This window comes from Thalassophryne amazonica, chromosome 16, assembly GCF_902500255.1.
Source record: "Thalassophryne amazonica chromosome 16, fThaAma1.1, whole genome shotgun sequence".
Classification (NCBI taxonomy): Eukaryota; Metazoa; Chordata; class Actinopteri; order Batrachoidiformes; family Batrachoididae; genus Thalassophryne; species Thalassophryne amazonica.
In genome coordinates, this window is record NC_047118.1 from 74,825,173 (window position 1) to 74,840,214 (window position 15,042).

The 15,042-nt window shown below is 43.3% G+C and overlaps 1 protein-coding gene across 2 annotated transcripts in view; it reads right to left on the bottom strand.

The window, feature by feature from the left end:
• Nucleotides 1-186: 186 nt before the first annotated feature.
• LOC117528460 (linker for activation of T-cells family member 1-like) overlaps nt 187-15,042 on the bottom strand; it is a 46,084-nt gene continuing 31,228 nt past the window's right edge. For both annotated transcript variants that reach the window (XM_034191095.1, XM_034191094.1), the window contains exons 8-13: nt 8,931-8,976; nt 8,780-8,853; nt 8,188-8,220; nt 7,891-7,938; nt 891-961; nt 187-804 (exon numbers count right to left, since the gene is read on the bottom strand). In XM_034191095.1, the coding sequence (XP_034046986.1) occupies nt 778-804; nt 891-961; nt 7,891-7,938; nt 8,188-8,220; nt 8,780-8,853; nt 8,931-8,976 (299 nt within the window). In that variant the 3' untranslated portion in view covers nt 187-777. The remainder of the gene's footprint in view (nt 805-890; nt 962-7,890; nt 7,939-8,187; nt 8,221-8,779; nt 8,854-8,930; nt 8,977-15,042) is intronic.

The following is a 15,042-nucleotide window of genomic DNA, read 5'->3' on the forward strand; positions in this document are numbered from 1 at the left end:
GCGTGCCTCTGCGGATGATCACGTGCGTGTTCGGATGATGGCCGACTCATACAGGCATGTGACACGGATATTGCGGATGTTTGGCGAATATGGGCCAATTTTGTGCGCAATCCATACGCAAATCCTCCTAAACGCCAGTGGGACAGGGCCCTAAAATTGGAACATCCATCCAATTTTGGTGCTGTAGGTAAATCCATAACAGAAAAATGAGAGTGACTGAGGCACTTTTGATTGAGATATAATGCAAAATGTACACCAAATGAGCTTTTCAATTCAAATGTCCACAAAATCCATAATCCAGATCACATCCGGATCCAACGTTGTCAGGAGATAGTGAGTGCCCGTCTGCACCTCACTTTCAAACACAACATCTGGATCAGATCTGGATCAAACTTTGTCAGTTGTCATCCTACATAATGCTCCCAAATATGAAACAAAATTTGTTCTTTTTGACCAAGTTAAGAATATTTGAAAATTCATTCAGTGTTAAAGGATAGGGATTTTTCCAATATTTGTCCTGACTTTGACCTTTGGCACAATCAGCTCTTGCCTGTCAGGGTATGAATCCTCTGTGAAAATTCCATCAAGATAAATGAAAAACTGGGCTCCAGGCTGTTCACAAACAAAACAAACAGGGGTGAAAACATAACCTCCAACTTCCTTGGTGAAGGTAACAAGTATCATTTAAGAAAACTGTGCACTTCATCTGCAGCCGCTTGCTTTAAAACCTGTTTCAGGTCAAAGATGGAGGACGGTGGTCCGGCACTCACATGTCCATCATATACTCGGCTGTCTGTGAATCATCTGGAGAAGATGATGGGGGGTGGGGAGAGTTATTTGGTAAGATATAATGAAAACATGCAAACGTCAGTGAGTTCAGTTCTATGTACCTCTGGTTGGTTCACATAATTTCCTTCGTATTCGTCATCGCTGTCACTTTGCGGTGAGGCTGCTGACGGCCCTGATGGCAAACATCAAAGTTACAAAGTTCAAAAAGTGTTTTCAGCGGCAGAATCTAGAGTCAGGGTCTCCACTCTAGAGCCAGTTTCCTGATCAGGGCCCCATTGCACGAAATGTAGGATTCAGATATCCAGGATAAATGAATGAGCTGCGTTCATCGTATCCAAAACAGGAGCAGTCAGGCTGAATCAGTTGCTCAGAAACCAATCCATGATGAGCAGACACACGGATATTACGAGCCAGGTGACACCAATCCTGGATAATTCCTTGCACACAGATTCCTCAAACAGACCCTACCATCGATCACAAATTCTTAGATGCACCAAGGCAACCAGAGCGGCGTATGTCTCCCTGGTGGAAGCGGAATCCTCATGGAGACACACAGGGAGGTAAACGATCAAATAAAAAAGAAAGGTAACACCACCACAGTTATAAAACGACAGAAAACGTGGAAAAGTACTGCAGACTGCCTGAATGCGCAAGTAGTGCACAAAATACATACTTGAAATTGTGTAAATGTAACTACAGTCTTTGATAAATAGAGAAACTCACTGACTTAATTGAATTCCCCTTTTGGATAAATAAAGTTCTTCTTTTCTTATGCTTGCTCCTCTACTGTGTCATTAGTTTATATGTATGCAAGTGTGTGTGTGTGTGCTGATTGATTTATTTATATATATATATAATTTGCTCTGCCCAAGCTCAGTGAGGCAGTAGAGGTTGTTAGGAAAGAGCAACCTCAGCCCCAGGCCCCAACGGGATACCTTATAGGTTGTATAAGCACTGCCCAGGGGTCCTGAAACACTTATGGAAGCTCCTGAGAGTGGGCTGGAAGAACCAAGTCATCCCGTCAGAGTGTCAAAGAGCAGCCACTGTCTTCATCCCGAAGGAGGCGAATTCCACCACCATTGGCCACTTCAGAAGTATTGCACTCCTGAACGTCGAAGGCAAGATCTTCTTTGCCATCCTTGCCAAGAGGTTGACCAGCTACCTCACAAACAATGGGTACATTGACACCAGCTGCCAGAAGGCCAGGGTGCTAGGCTTCCCAGGGTGCGTGGAACACTCGGCTGTAATATGGGAGCAGATCTAGCGAGTAAAAAGAAAAGTGACCTGCATGTAGTTTGGCTAGATCTTGCCAATGCATACGGGTCAGAACCCCACCAGCTCATCGAATTTGCCCTGGAATTCTTCTATATCCCCATCTGCATTCTCGCCCTGGTGTCAAGCTACTTCGCAGACCTTCAGATGTGCTGTACCCATCAAGATTTCATCACAAGCTGGCAATGACAGGAAGTTGGTATTGCCATGGGATGTTCAATCTCCCCCATCCTGTTCGTTACAGCCTTTGAGATCATCCTCATAGGGGCAAGGAAGATGGTGGGAGGGGTGAAATTACCATCTGGACAAAGGCTGCCACCAGTGAGAGGCTATATGGACGATGTCACCACCATCCTCCAGACAGCAGCATGCACGGCGAGACTGCTGAAGCGGATCGTCGAGCTTGTGGGCTGGGCAAGAATGAAAATCAAACCTGCAAAGTCACGTAGCCTGTCCCTAAGGAAAGGGGTCAGGAGCGACCATACCATCTTTGTCGCAGGTGGCGAGGAGATCCCGTTGCTGGCTAGCCAACCCGTCCGCAGCCTCGGGCGGACCTATATGGCAGACCTCTCCGACAAGCAGATGGGGGATGCAGTGAGGAAGCAGCTTGCCAATGGCTTGGCAAGGATCAGCGAGAGCCAGCTCCCTGGCAAGTACAAAGTATGGATCTACCAACTCATGCTGTATCCAAGGGTGATGTGGCCGCTGAAAATGTGTGAAGTCCCCTCGTCAGTGGCAGATAAGATGGACAGATTAGCAAACCTGTACATCAAGAAGTGGCTGGGACTGCCGAGATGCCTTTCGGACGTGGGGCTATTCGGGAGGAACACGCTGCAACTGCCTTTTCAATCCATCAGCCAGGGATACAGGCAGGAAAAGGCCCGACTGGTGCTGGAGCTAAGGGATTCCACTGACCAGCTAGTGAGAGCAGCTGGCTCTCAAGTGCGAACAGGGAGGAAGTGGAAAGCCCAGGAGGAGGTTGACATGGCAGTCAGCAGGTTGAAACACCGGGAGGTCATTGGACGAGTCCAGGAGGGTCGAGCAGGGTTGGGCAAAGGTGAGGCCCCCATCTTCTGGTCCAAGGCCTCCAAGGAACGAAGAAGAGCCATGGTGGTGGCAGAGGTGGCAAGGACGGAGCAAGACCGGCTACGTGTCAAAGCGGTAGCTCAAAGCCGTCAAGGAGGCTGGATGACTTGGAAAGGCGTCACAGAAAGGCCCATGTCATGGGCTGACCTGTGGAAGATCCCCCAGGCCAGACTCAGCTTCCTTATTAGGGCCACCTACGACACCCTGCCTTGTCCCCGAAACCTCCACTTCTGGTTTGGTATGGAAGAAAGCTGTCCCCTGTGCAACACCATCAATGCAGACCTCCAGCATATCCTCTCAGGCTGCAAGACCGCACTATCTCAAGGCCGCTACAGGTGGCAGCATAACCTGGTGCTGAAAAAGCTGGCAGAGGTGGCAGAGGCATGCAGACAACGGGCCAACAGCAAACCTCCTGTCCCAGCGAGACCTCCCATCCCTTTTGTAAGAGCTGGGGAGAACCCCAAACTCACCCACCAGAGAGTAACATCAAGATTCCTCTCACCCGGTGGTGAGTGGACTATGAGGATTGATCTGGGGAGGCAGCTCCAGTTTCCCAGGGAGATAGTGGAAACATCGCTCCGGCCAGACCTGATCTTGTGGTCAATCCCACACAAGACCATCCTGCTGGTAGAACTAACTGTCCCGTGGGAACAGGGGATGGAGGCTGCTAATGAACGTAAGCGTTCCAAGTACGCTGACCTGGCGGCGGAGTGTCAGGAGGCTGGCTGGAAAGCCATTACATGCCCCGTCGAGGTGGGGTGTAAGGGCTTTGTGGGCTCCTCAACAGTTCGTCTGTTGCGAGACATTGGCTGCACAGGGGCAGGGAGCTGCAAAGCCATCAAGGAGCTAGCAGAGGAGGTGGAGAGGGCAGCTTCTGGCTATGGCTAAGGAGGAGAGATAGGGGGTGGGGGCAGAACACCTAGGGCATCAGCAGGGGGTGGCAGGTGAAGACACCTGCCATCGCTCCGCCACCAAGAGATGTACTGGGGTTAAAGGAGCGAAACATCGGTGACTGGTGGTCCCCAGCTGATGACCCGTTCCTGCCCATAGGTGTATGGGGGAGCACACTTGCATAGAGTGCACTGGTGGAGGTGCATCAGGCAGCAATGCCCAGCAGGTATTCCAACAGCCTGTATCTTCATTGTATGTATGTATGTATATATATATATATATATAGACACACACACACACACACACACACACAGAGTTGTATGATTTTCCTTTATAAATCATTGGTTGTCTGGATCAGAAATGTCAGTTAAATATATCATATAGCAGATGAACACACTGCAAACACACCGATATTTGAGACATGAAATGAACTTTCTAGTATTTACAGAAAGTGTGCAATAATTACAGTATTTAAACAAAATTGGGCAGGTGCACAAATTTGAGCACCCTTGTCATTTTATTGATGACCTGAAAACAAAGATTGTTCCACATCATGGTTTACGGGAAGGATACAAAAAGCTATCTCAGATATTTCAGCTGTCAGTTTCCACTGTGATGAACATAGTGAAGAAATGGAAGACCACAGGCACAGCACTAGTTAAGGCCCAAACTGGCAGGCCAAGAAAAAGCTCAGATAAGCTGAAGCGAAGGATGGTGAGAACAGTCATAGTCAACCCACAGACCTGCTCCAAAGACCTACAATATGATCTTGCTGCAGATAGTGTCTCTGTGCATCATTCAATTATACAGCCTACTTTGCACAAAGAGATGCTGTATGACGGGGTGGCCAGGTTCAGTCCTCGAGAGCCACCTTCCTGACACTCTTAGCTGTCTCCCTGCTCCAACACACCTGAATCCAATGAAAGGCTCATTAAAAGTCTGCTAACGAGTCTTTCATTGGATTCAGGTGTGTTGGAGCAGGGAGACAACTAAGAGTGTCAGGAAGGTGGCTCTCGAGGACCGAATTTGGCCACCCCTGCTGTATGATGTTGTAATGCAGAGGAGGCCTTTTCTGCGTACATGCCACAACCAGAGTCGCTTGAGGTGTGCTAAAGCACATGTGGACAAGCCAGCTTCATTTTGGAATAAGGTGCTGTGGACTGATGAAACTACAATTGAATTATTTGGACATAACAAGGGGCGGTATGCATGGCTGAAAAAGAACACAGCATTCCAAGAAAATGCTTCCTACAGTAAAATTTGGAGGTGGTTCCTTCATGCTGTGTGGCTGTGTGGCCAGTGCAGGTACTGGGAATCTTGTTAAAGTTGAGGGTCACATGGAGTCCAGTCAATATCAGGAGATTCTTGAGACTAATGTTCATGAATCAGTGACAAAGTTGAAGTTGCGTCGGGGCTGGATCTTTCAACAAGACAATGACCCTAAACACTGCTCAAAATCTACTAAGGCATTCATGCAGGGGAACAAGTACAATGTTCTGGAATGGCCATCTCAGTCCCCAGACCTGAATATTATTGAAAATCTATGTGCTGTCCATGCTCAGAAACCAACAAACCTGAGATGTTTTGTAAAGAAGAATGGTCCAAAATACCTTCAACTAGAATCCAGACTCTCATTGGAAGGTATAGGAAGTGTTTAGATGCTGTTATTTCTGCAAAAGGAAGATCTACTAAATATTGATGTATTTTTTCTGTTGGGGTGCCCAAATTTATGCACCTGCCTAATTTAGTTTAAAGAATTATTGTACACTTTCTATAAATCCTATAAACGTCATTTCACTTCTCAAATATCACTGTTAGTTTGCTATATGATATGTTTAACTGAAATTGCTGATCCAAACAACCAATGATTTATAAAAGAAAATCAACACATAGTCAATGGCAACGTGTACATTATGTAAATTATTATAACATCATCTAAAATCATCGTTTATCTAAAATAATTGGAATTAATGATCACAGTGGGTCTAGTTGAATGTGATAATGTGTTGTGGGGAGTGGAATAACTATCAGGTGTGGTGTCACCAAATTCACTGCACACATCCGTGGTCTCCTGCTGGTTATATTACAGCACTCAGTTTGGAAAAATGTCATTGTGAAAAACGTTGGAGATTTTTTTTATTGGTTAAATTTTCAATAGCATCATTGTTAAAAGGTGCAGTCACACAAAGTCCACAGCACACATCAGTGGTGTCCTGCTGGTTATACTACAGCACTGAGTTTGGACAAATGTACAAAAATAGAATGTTAGTGATTTTGTAGCATTAAAATAATTCATAAAATGAGCAATAAAAATTAATTTTTTGCACATTTTTACAAACTGAGTGCTGTAGTATAACCAGCAGGAGACCATTGATATGTTCAGTGAATTTGGTGACACCACACCTGAATGTATTGAATATTTTTCTGGTGCCTTGTTTTTGCACTTTGTAGACGGTCCCTAAGCTTTCGTTTCTCCGCCGCCTGCTTGTTCAGATCAGTGTTATTTTTTTCAGCTCAGAGGACGGCTCATATGTATAAAAATAAGGTGGACAGGTGGACCATCCCAGTCAAACTCCTCACCTGACACTGTCCACGGAGCGGGACACACCCAGCGAGACTGGGCACTTGACTACAGAAATGAGAGCTGCTTGGATCACATACTCAGACTGTAGTAACCCCGACAAAAAAAAAAAAAAAAGAATCTGAACGCAGGTCTCGCAAACTGTGAATTTCATTCATGTCATATTTTCTTTCAGTTTAAGTAGTTTACGGATGTCCATCAATTACTTCAGGACATCTTAATCGCAAACCCCACCCCTGCAGAAATATTTTCTATGGGGTGAGGGGGAGAGATCATTACGGCGAATGAGGCGGGGAGGTGAGCCTCAAGCGGGCTCGCGCTTCTGGTGTCAAGTGCCCGGCCTCAGTGGGCGTGACCTGCTCTGGGGACAGTGGCAGGTGGCGGGTTTGATTGGGACAGTACACCTGTCAAACGGTAACGCGCACGTGTCGAGGGGTGGCGTGAAGCGCAGTCATAATCCCCCAGATGGTAGCTGGCTGTATTGGCTCCTCAGCCAAGCACACAGCACATCAGATTGTGAAGAAATTCACGATTTGCGACATATGTGTTCATGTTTCAGGAGAAAATTTTCAGTATTCACGTTTTGTAATTCATGGTGCGCGGATAATTTACAATTTACATCTGATTCACGTTTTGGGGTTTCACAGGATTAAATCCTGGCACTTAGCCTGGACTGGAGCAGATTAGCTCCACAAAACATCTCCATGGTGTCTTATGCCAAAACATGTACCACTTTCCCATTTTTGTGCAAGTGGATCCCGGATAAATTGAGCCAGAATAACCACGAAATCCCGGCTTAATCCCATATTCTACTTTTGTGCAATGGGGCCCAGGTTTTGAACAATGATGTTATTGTGCTCATAAACTTTGACCTCTAACCCCAACCTCAGTGTTCTTGGACTCTTGCGGCCGGAGCAGCTAAACCAAATAAACAAAGCTGCTTTTGTTTTTATTGATGTTGAGATTCAGGGAGTTTTAGATATTGGTGGAGCACCACAGCAGATCATGGGATCAAATCCCAGTTAATCCAACCCATGTGCCGAAGTAACTTTGAGCAAGACCCAGATTGACCCCCGCACGGCCGCTGTCAGAATATAGTCACTGCCAACGCCACATGTGGGCGGAGCTTGGCGTGGCCTCAACCAGCTCAAACATGACGCAATTTATGTCACAAATAAAAACATTTTTCTAAAATCAGCGTGATCGGATTCTGGACTCGAAGAGAACAAGAGGCAGAGTTGGGTCAAAGTTCAAAGTTCAGACTCACTCACTTTCAGGGTCCACGTTCTGATAATCCCGATCCTCTGAGGAGACAACAACTAAAAAACAAAAACAACAACAGTTTACAACTTTAAGAAGAAACCAATTTGGACATCCACAAACTCACACTAAAAAAAAAAGAAAAAAGATTCTGTGTTCTGACTATTTTTCTGGATCACTTTAACATTTTCATTTGTTCCTTCGAGTAATTTTGATAAACACAAGAAAACAAAATGATTCTAGTTTAAATAATAATAATAATAATAAATAAATAAATTAAAATTATATGTAAAAGACAAATTTCATACCTTTTGCAAAATTCACGTAGTCGTGTCCAGCATCTGCAGACAAAAAGTGGATCAGAGGTCACATGACCTGCGGCACGTTGAGGTCATCGGTCACCTTTTCTCTTCTTCTTTTGCTTTTATTCTGACATTTCTTTTTTCCTTTCCTTCCTTTCTTGCCACCTCTCATTTGTCTTTCACTCGTGTTTCCTCTTTTGATCCATCCTTTTTTATCTTCAGTCCTCCCTCACTGCTTTGTTGTCTCCACTTTCATTCTCTCCATTTTCTTCTTCCATTACTTCTTTTCATTTATTTTTCTTCCTTCATCCCTCTCTCCTCTCATTTTCATTCTTCATTTTCCCTTCATTTTACTTCTTTCTTACCCTCACTTAATTCTTTTTCCTTTTTCATCATTTCTCTTTATTCTTTTTTTTTTAAACTCTTACCTTTTCAGACATTTTGTGCTCTTTTCTACATCAACACTCCTTCGTTAATTTTTCTATACTTCTCATCTCCTTCACTCCTTTCCTTGCCTTGTTTCCTCAGCAGACAGACAGGTCTCAGTGTGACAGGAAAAACCTGATTTCAGATCAGCTGAATGATTTTTCAGACAGACCTGAACTGGGGCTTGAGGCTCGACTCTGATTGGTTGAAGGATCCCCGGCAGGAGGCGAGTCACCCAGAACGATTCTGCAGAACCAGACAAGAAGTGACGTGAGAATAAAAGTCAAAATGCCCTCTGACTGATGCCACAAACAAAAACGTACATGTAGCCCGTGTCTTCCGCGTCGCTGTCATTTTGGTAATCAGATCCTGCACAAAAAACAAACAAACATGTCACTCACCATTTTGTATCACATGATCTGAGTCACAAAAAAATGTCAATGTTATAATTGTGTCGCAGGCATCCATTTCAAAATGAGCAAATATTTGCACAAAAACAAAAAGTCTATTATTGTGACCCGTCTTCATGAAGTTAGATGCAAAAATGTTGAAATTGGCCCTATCCTGCAATGATAAAGAATCTTTAAAAAAAAATAATACTCGATCCGGATCGTGTTCCGGATCATTACCAAAATTTAATAACTTCTAAGTTAGGCCAAGATACACCCCTGGTAAAAATTTTGTTGAAATCCGTTGAAGATTTTTTGAGTAATCCTGGTAACAAACCAACCAACCAACAAACAAATGGACACCAATGAAAACATAACCTCCTTGGCGGAGGTAAATATGTTTGTAAAACTCTGCACTCCTCCACCCCCTCCTGCAGAGAGAACGCATAGACCTGCTGCCAGGACAAAAAACAAGAGACGGTATTCTAAAAATCGAATTTTGAACATTTTGAATGCGGTAAAATGTTATACTTTGCATCCAGCCTTGAGTTTGCATCAGCGCGAACCCTGGCTTTTGGCAGCCCAATTGACGGAAATCCGTCACAGCGACGGAGAACCTTAATCCCTGTACAGTAACTGAGGTGTCATGCTTTATGTTACACTCACACGTGCGTGCACACACACACACACATACACACACACTACTGTCTACATCATGTTACCACCTGCTATCAGCTGAGCAGTTAGTCTCAGTAAATCACCCTCAAAACTGTCAGCCACCCCAACATGTAAAAGATGGGACTGCTCACACAACTGAGCACGAGTTACCTGGAATATCAGTAAACCACACCCTAAATAATTAAAAATACAGATCACATCATCCTTTTCTGATGTCACTTCCTGACTGGATCAAAAAACACACACACACACACACACACACACACACACACACACACACACACACACACACACACACACACACAACCACTATATTGAGTAACAGCAGAGATGTTAAACTGGTGGACTGGGGGCCCGCTGAGGACACTGAGCCAGTCATTTATGGTCCACTGTCAACCTTATGATGAACAGATTCAGACTTTATTTTTCCCAAAATGGATAATTCAGCTTAACAGCCTTAATTTACACTGTAAATATTACTAATAAAAACCACACACAGCTGAGAGAATGAAGGAATTTGTGCCATGCTACGTTTTCCTCTGGGCTGTGTAACAGTGCCACCTTGAAGGCATTAATGCAAGCTCACTGGTGCGCACGTGGTCATATTAACCCTCTGGGGCTGATGCAGTCATATACGATGGCTGAGACCAAGCTTTACTAAATTATAAATAACTTTTTAATGATATGAGATAGAAACTTACTTTTTTTTTTTGCTGAAAAGTTAACTCCGCAGACTTTCGAGCCACCATCCACCATCTTTGTACTCCTCATAGAAGCTGTGTGATGACGTGAGCAATGTGAGTGTCCAATCGGAATTGGTTCACCGTCACATGGTTTTCCAAAATCCAATCATAGGGCAGATTCACCTCACGTGACACACCAAAGATTGTTTTTCGGAGTGATGTGTTACTAGTTGGCCCGTCTGAATAGCCCCTGGCTGCTCCAATGCGCCCTGCGCCATTACGCACAGCGAAAGTGAAAGTGAGCAGACAGAGAGCCTCTCATACAATCTCACGTGCTCAAACAGAGTGTGTGAGTATCAGAATCGCTCGACTAGTTTTCCTGTGAATGTTACTGGATAAGCCTGTGGCAAGCTCTCTCACTCTGGCGTAAAGCACTGTTTACCATATCAATGGAGCGAAGGGGGAGGGGCCACTCCTCAAACTGAATGAGCCTCAAAGTGTGAATGTTGCTTTCAGAGCAGGAGAGAACTAACACACAGTCAACTTCATAGTAGAAGTTTGTGATGTGACCTTTGTGTAATAGCAGACAGAACTGCTTTGAGATGAAGACAAACAAAACGCACAGACCATTTTGTATATATTGTTCAAAATGTGCATTTGTGTTTATTGTTTGAACCTTCTTGTTGTACAGTCTTTCACACAAGAGCCCAAATTACCTTTATAAAGTGTCAAAACAGCTGTTTATTATAGTTTGCTATGTGTTTTAAATAAATGTGTGTGGAAAATTATTTTCCGCTTTACTTTTTCCTTTCTTATTTCTGATTGTAAACCTGTATTACACTTATAAAACACAACTATAGCATATATATTTTGAAAGTACAGATTGTCCTGAAAAAAACGAGACATAAAACTTGATGGTGGGATGCAGGGAGAGCTGTTAACAGCAAAAATAAAACATTTATGCCAGGCGGGTAAACTGTCCAAAAATGCCCAGTCACCCAAAATGACAGATATTTGCCCGAGTTAGACGAGCATGGATGGAGGGAATCACAAAATGCATACTGCACAATAAGTGCATGTTATTTGCATTATTATCACTTATACACAACACGTGGAATCACATTAACAATACGTACAAACACGCAAACACATACATAAAAAGTTGGCTCACTTTAACTTTTGTTGTATTGGCTGGCGCGTGCTGCTCTCCAAATTCAGCAGGGCGTCCTCATCAAGCTGGCTGCTTTGGCTGCTGTTCATTGTCGGACTATCCATGATAAAATCATCTGTAATATCCATATTGGGACCAACACACACTTCTCGCCTTTTCATCTTTTCCTCTGCGAACAGTTCTTGGGCTGCGTGTTATGAAGTTATCAGTTTATGCACAGTGGGCAGGTATTGGGATACCCGCCCGCTACTGCGGGCAGGTATAGACAGGTAGCGTAAATGCAAATCTATGCTACCAACCCAACAACGCCTCAGTAAGTGATAATAATGACTAATAATTCCTTTTTGCTGTCTGAACTGCACATTTTTCTCAGAGTGAGCACGTGTCTTTTAGCTTTTATGATAGTTTGTCGGATATTACGGTAAACCATCGTGTTCTGGAGCACATTTTTCCAAACACTACGGTACAGCCACAAATACTGTAGTGCTGTAATTTTACTGAGCATTACTTTCCCATTTTCTGACTTCTGACTTCAGTAATCAGAGATTATGAAGTGGATCACACTAGATCCTAAAAACAAGCCACATGGGGACCAAACTAACACACAGAAGGAGCTCATTCCAAAGTCTGGGAGCTCCAGACTTAGTTAGTTGTGTTTTCGGGATGACTAAGATCAGCTGATCCACAGACCTTAGTGACATCGATGGAATATATGCCTTCAATAGTTCAGATATACACGTTGGTGGCAACACATTCAGAGACGTATAAACAAATAATAGAAGCAATAAAAACAGATACTGTGTATAAGAAAGGTCAAAGCCGACTGTACTTCCTCAGGAGGCTCAGATCTTTCAATGTGTGCAGATGTTTTATCACTCAGTGGTCTCCAGCGTCATCTTCTACACTGTAGTGTGCTGGGGCAGCAGGCTGAATGCAGCTGACATGAACAGACTCAACAAGCTCATCAGGAGAGCTGGCTCTGTCCTGGGGGATGAACTAGAGTTTGTGGTGGAGATGGCAGAGAGGAGGATGTTGAGGAAACTGCTCAGCATCCTGGACAACACCTCCCACCCCCTGCATGCCACACTGATGTCCTGTCAGTGCACCTTCAGCCACAGTTATTTAAATTAACATGACATCTGAAGTTTTATAAAGTGAAGATATCAGATATATGTTATAGTTTTAAAGTAATGTACTAATTTTGAAGGTTTTAGTGTGGACATGCTATGTCCAGGTGCATTATGAGTAATCTCAGTACAATGATGACAGAAGAAATGCATTTGAGACACTCTGATCAGGCTCCACACGGACAACAGCATTAAACCCTTTGTATATTGTGTCTAAAACTCTCATGAATATATTCTCTGGGTTTACAGACATTGTTATTGTGTTTATTTATGTAAAAATGCCAGAAGAAGCCCAGGTTGCTTCTCCATTATTTTCAACTGGAATCATTGTAAGCTGCAATCGCTTCCTGTTTGCTCTTTAGAGCTTATATCCTGATTATGTCAAACACTGTCTGCCATCTTTGTTCCAGAGTAATATATATAAGACATCTGAAATTCAGTTTGCGTTTATTAAATTCCATGCATCTTAAACGTAGCAGACACGGATTATCTGGAATATTTGTTTTGGCAAGTTTTCATGGTCTCTACTGCCATCTACTGGCCAGTAGTATTCATGGCAGTATGAGCATCTGGACGCCAGTAGATGGCAGTGTTGTATTTATTTTCAACCCGGTTATATCAGACAATTGTCTAATCACAACTTGACTTTTTAGCTTTTGCAAATTTTTTTTTGTACTAATTAAAAAAAAGCCTATTTTACAAAAGCACATTTATATGTAAACACCAACTCACATTAACGTGTTGGTTTTTACATAGAATGAATGAGTCAACCAATCAGTGTTAGCGGAGGCTCATTTACCCATAATCCCTTTGGCATCTGTCTGTGTTTGTTACAAAACTTCAGAATTAGTGCATTATTTTAAATTAAAAGATATGTGTTTTAACTTTGTACAAATTACAGAATTGACATTAATGGAGTTATTCTATCCTGATGAATTTGATGACTTTTAATTTGATGACTTTTACAAGGTTCTGTGCTAGGACCAATTTTATTCACTTTATACATGCTTCCCTTAGGCAGTATTATTAGACGGTATTGCTTAAATTTTCATTGTTACGCAGATGATACCCAGCTTTATCTATCCATGAAGCCAGAGGACACACACCAATTAGCTAAACTGCAGGATTGTCTTACAGACATAAAGACATGGATGACCTCTAATTTCCTGCTTTTAAACTCAGATAAAACTGAAGTTATTGTACTTGGCCCCACAAATCTTAGAAACATGGTGTCTAACCAGATCCTTACTCTGGATGGCATTACCCTGACCTCTAGTAATACTGTGAGAAATTTTGGAGTCATTTTTGATCAGGATATGTCATTCAAAGCGCATATTAAACAAATATATAGGACTGCTTTTTTGCATTTACGCAATATCTCTAAAATCAGAAAGGTCTTGTCTCAGAGTGATGCTGAAAAACTAATTCATGCATTTATTTCCTCTAGGCTGGACTATTGTAATTCATTATTATCGTGTTGTCCTAAAAGTTCCCTAAAAAGCCTTCAGTTAATTCAAAATGCTGCAGCTAGAGTACTGACGGGGACTAGAAGGAGAGAGCATATCTCACCCATATTGGCCTCTCTTCATTGGCTTCCTGTTAATTCTAGAATAGAATTAAAATTCTTCTTCTTACTTATAAGGTTTTGAATAATCAGGTCCCATCTTATCTTAGGGACCTCGTAGTACCATATCATCCCAATAGAGCGCTTCGCTCTCAGACTGCAGGCTTACTTGTAGTTCCTAGGGTTTGTAAGAGTAGAATGGGAGGCAGAGCCTTCAGCTTTCAGGCTCCTCTCCTGTGGAACCAGCTCCCAATTCAGATCAGGGAGACAGACACCCTCTCTACTTTTAAGATTAGGCTTAAAACTTTCCTTTTTGCTAAAGCTTATAGTTAGGGCTGGATCAGGTGACCCTGAACCATCCCTTAGTTATGCTGCTATAGACGTAGACTGCTGGGGGGTTCCCATGATGCACTGTTTCTTTCTCTTTTTGCTCTGTATGCACCACTCTGCATTTAATCATTAGTGATCGATCTCTGCTCCCCTCCACAGCTTGTCTTTTTCCTGGTTCTCTCCCTCAGCCCCAACCAGTCCCAGCAGAAGACTGCCCCTCCCTGAGCCTGGTTCTGCTGGAGGTTTCTTCCTGTTAAAAGGGAGTTTTTCCTTCCCACTGTAGCCAAGTGCTTGCTCACAGGGGGTCGTTTTGACCGTTGGGGTTTTACATAATTATTGTATGGCCTTGCCTTACAATATAAAGCGCCTTGGGGCAACTGTTTGTTGTGATTTGGCGCTATATAAAAAAATTGATTGATTGATTGATTGACTTTTAATGCAAAACCAGAAGACAAAATTGCTTTATTTTCCAAGACCTCTGCCTCACTGCGGC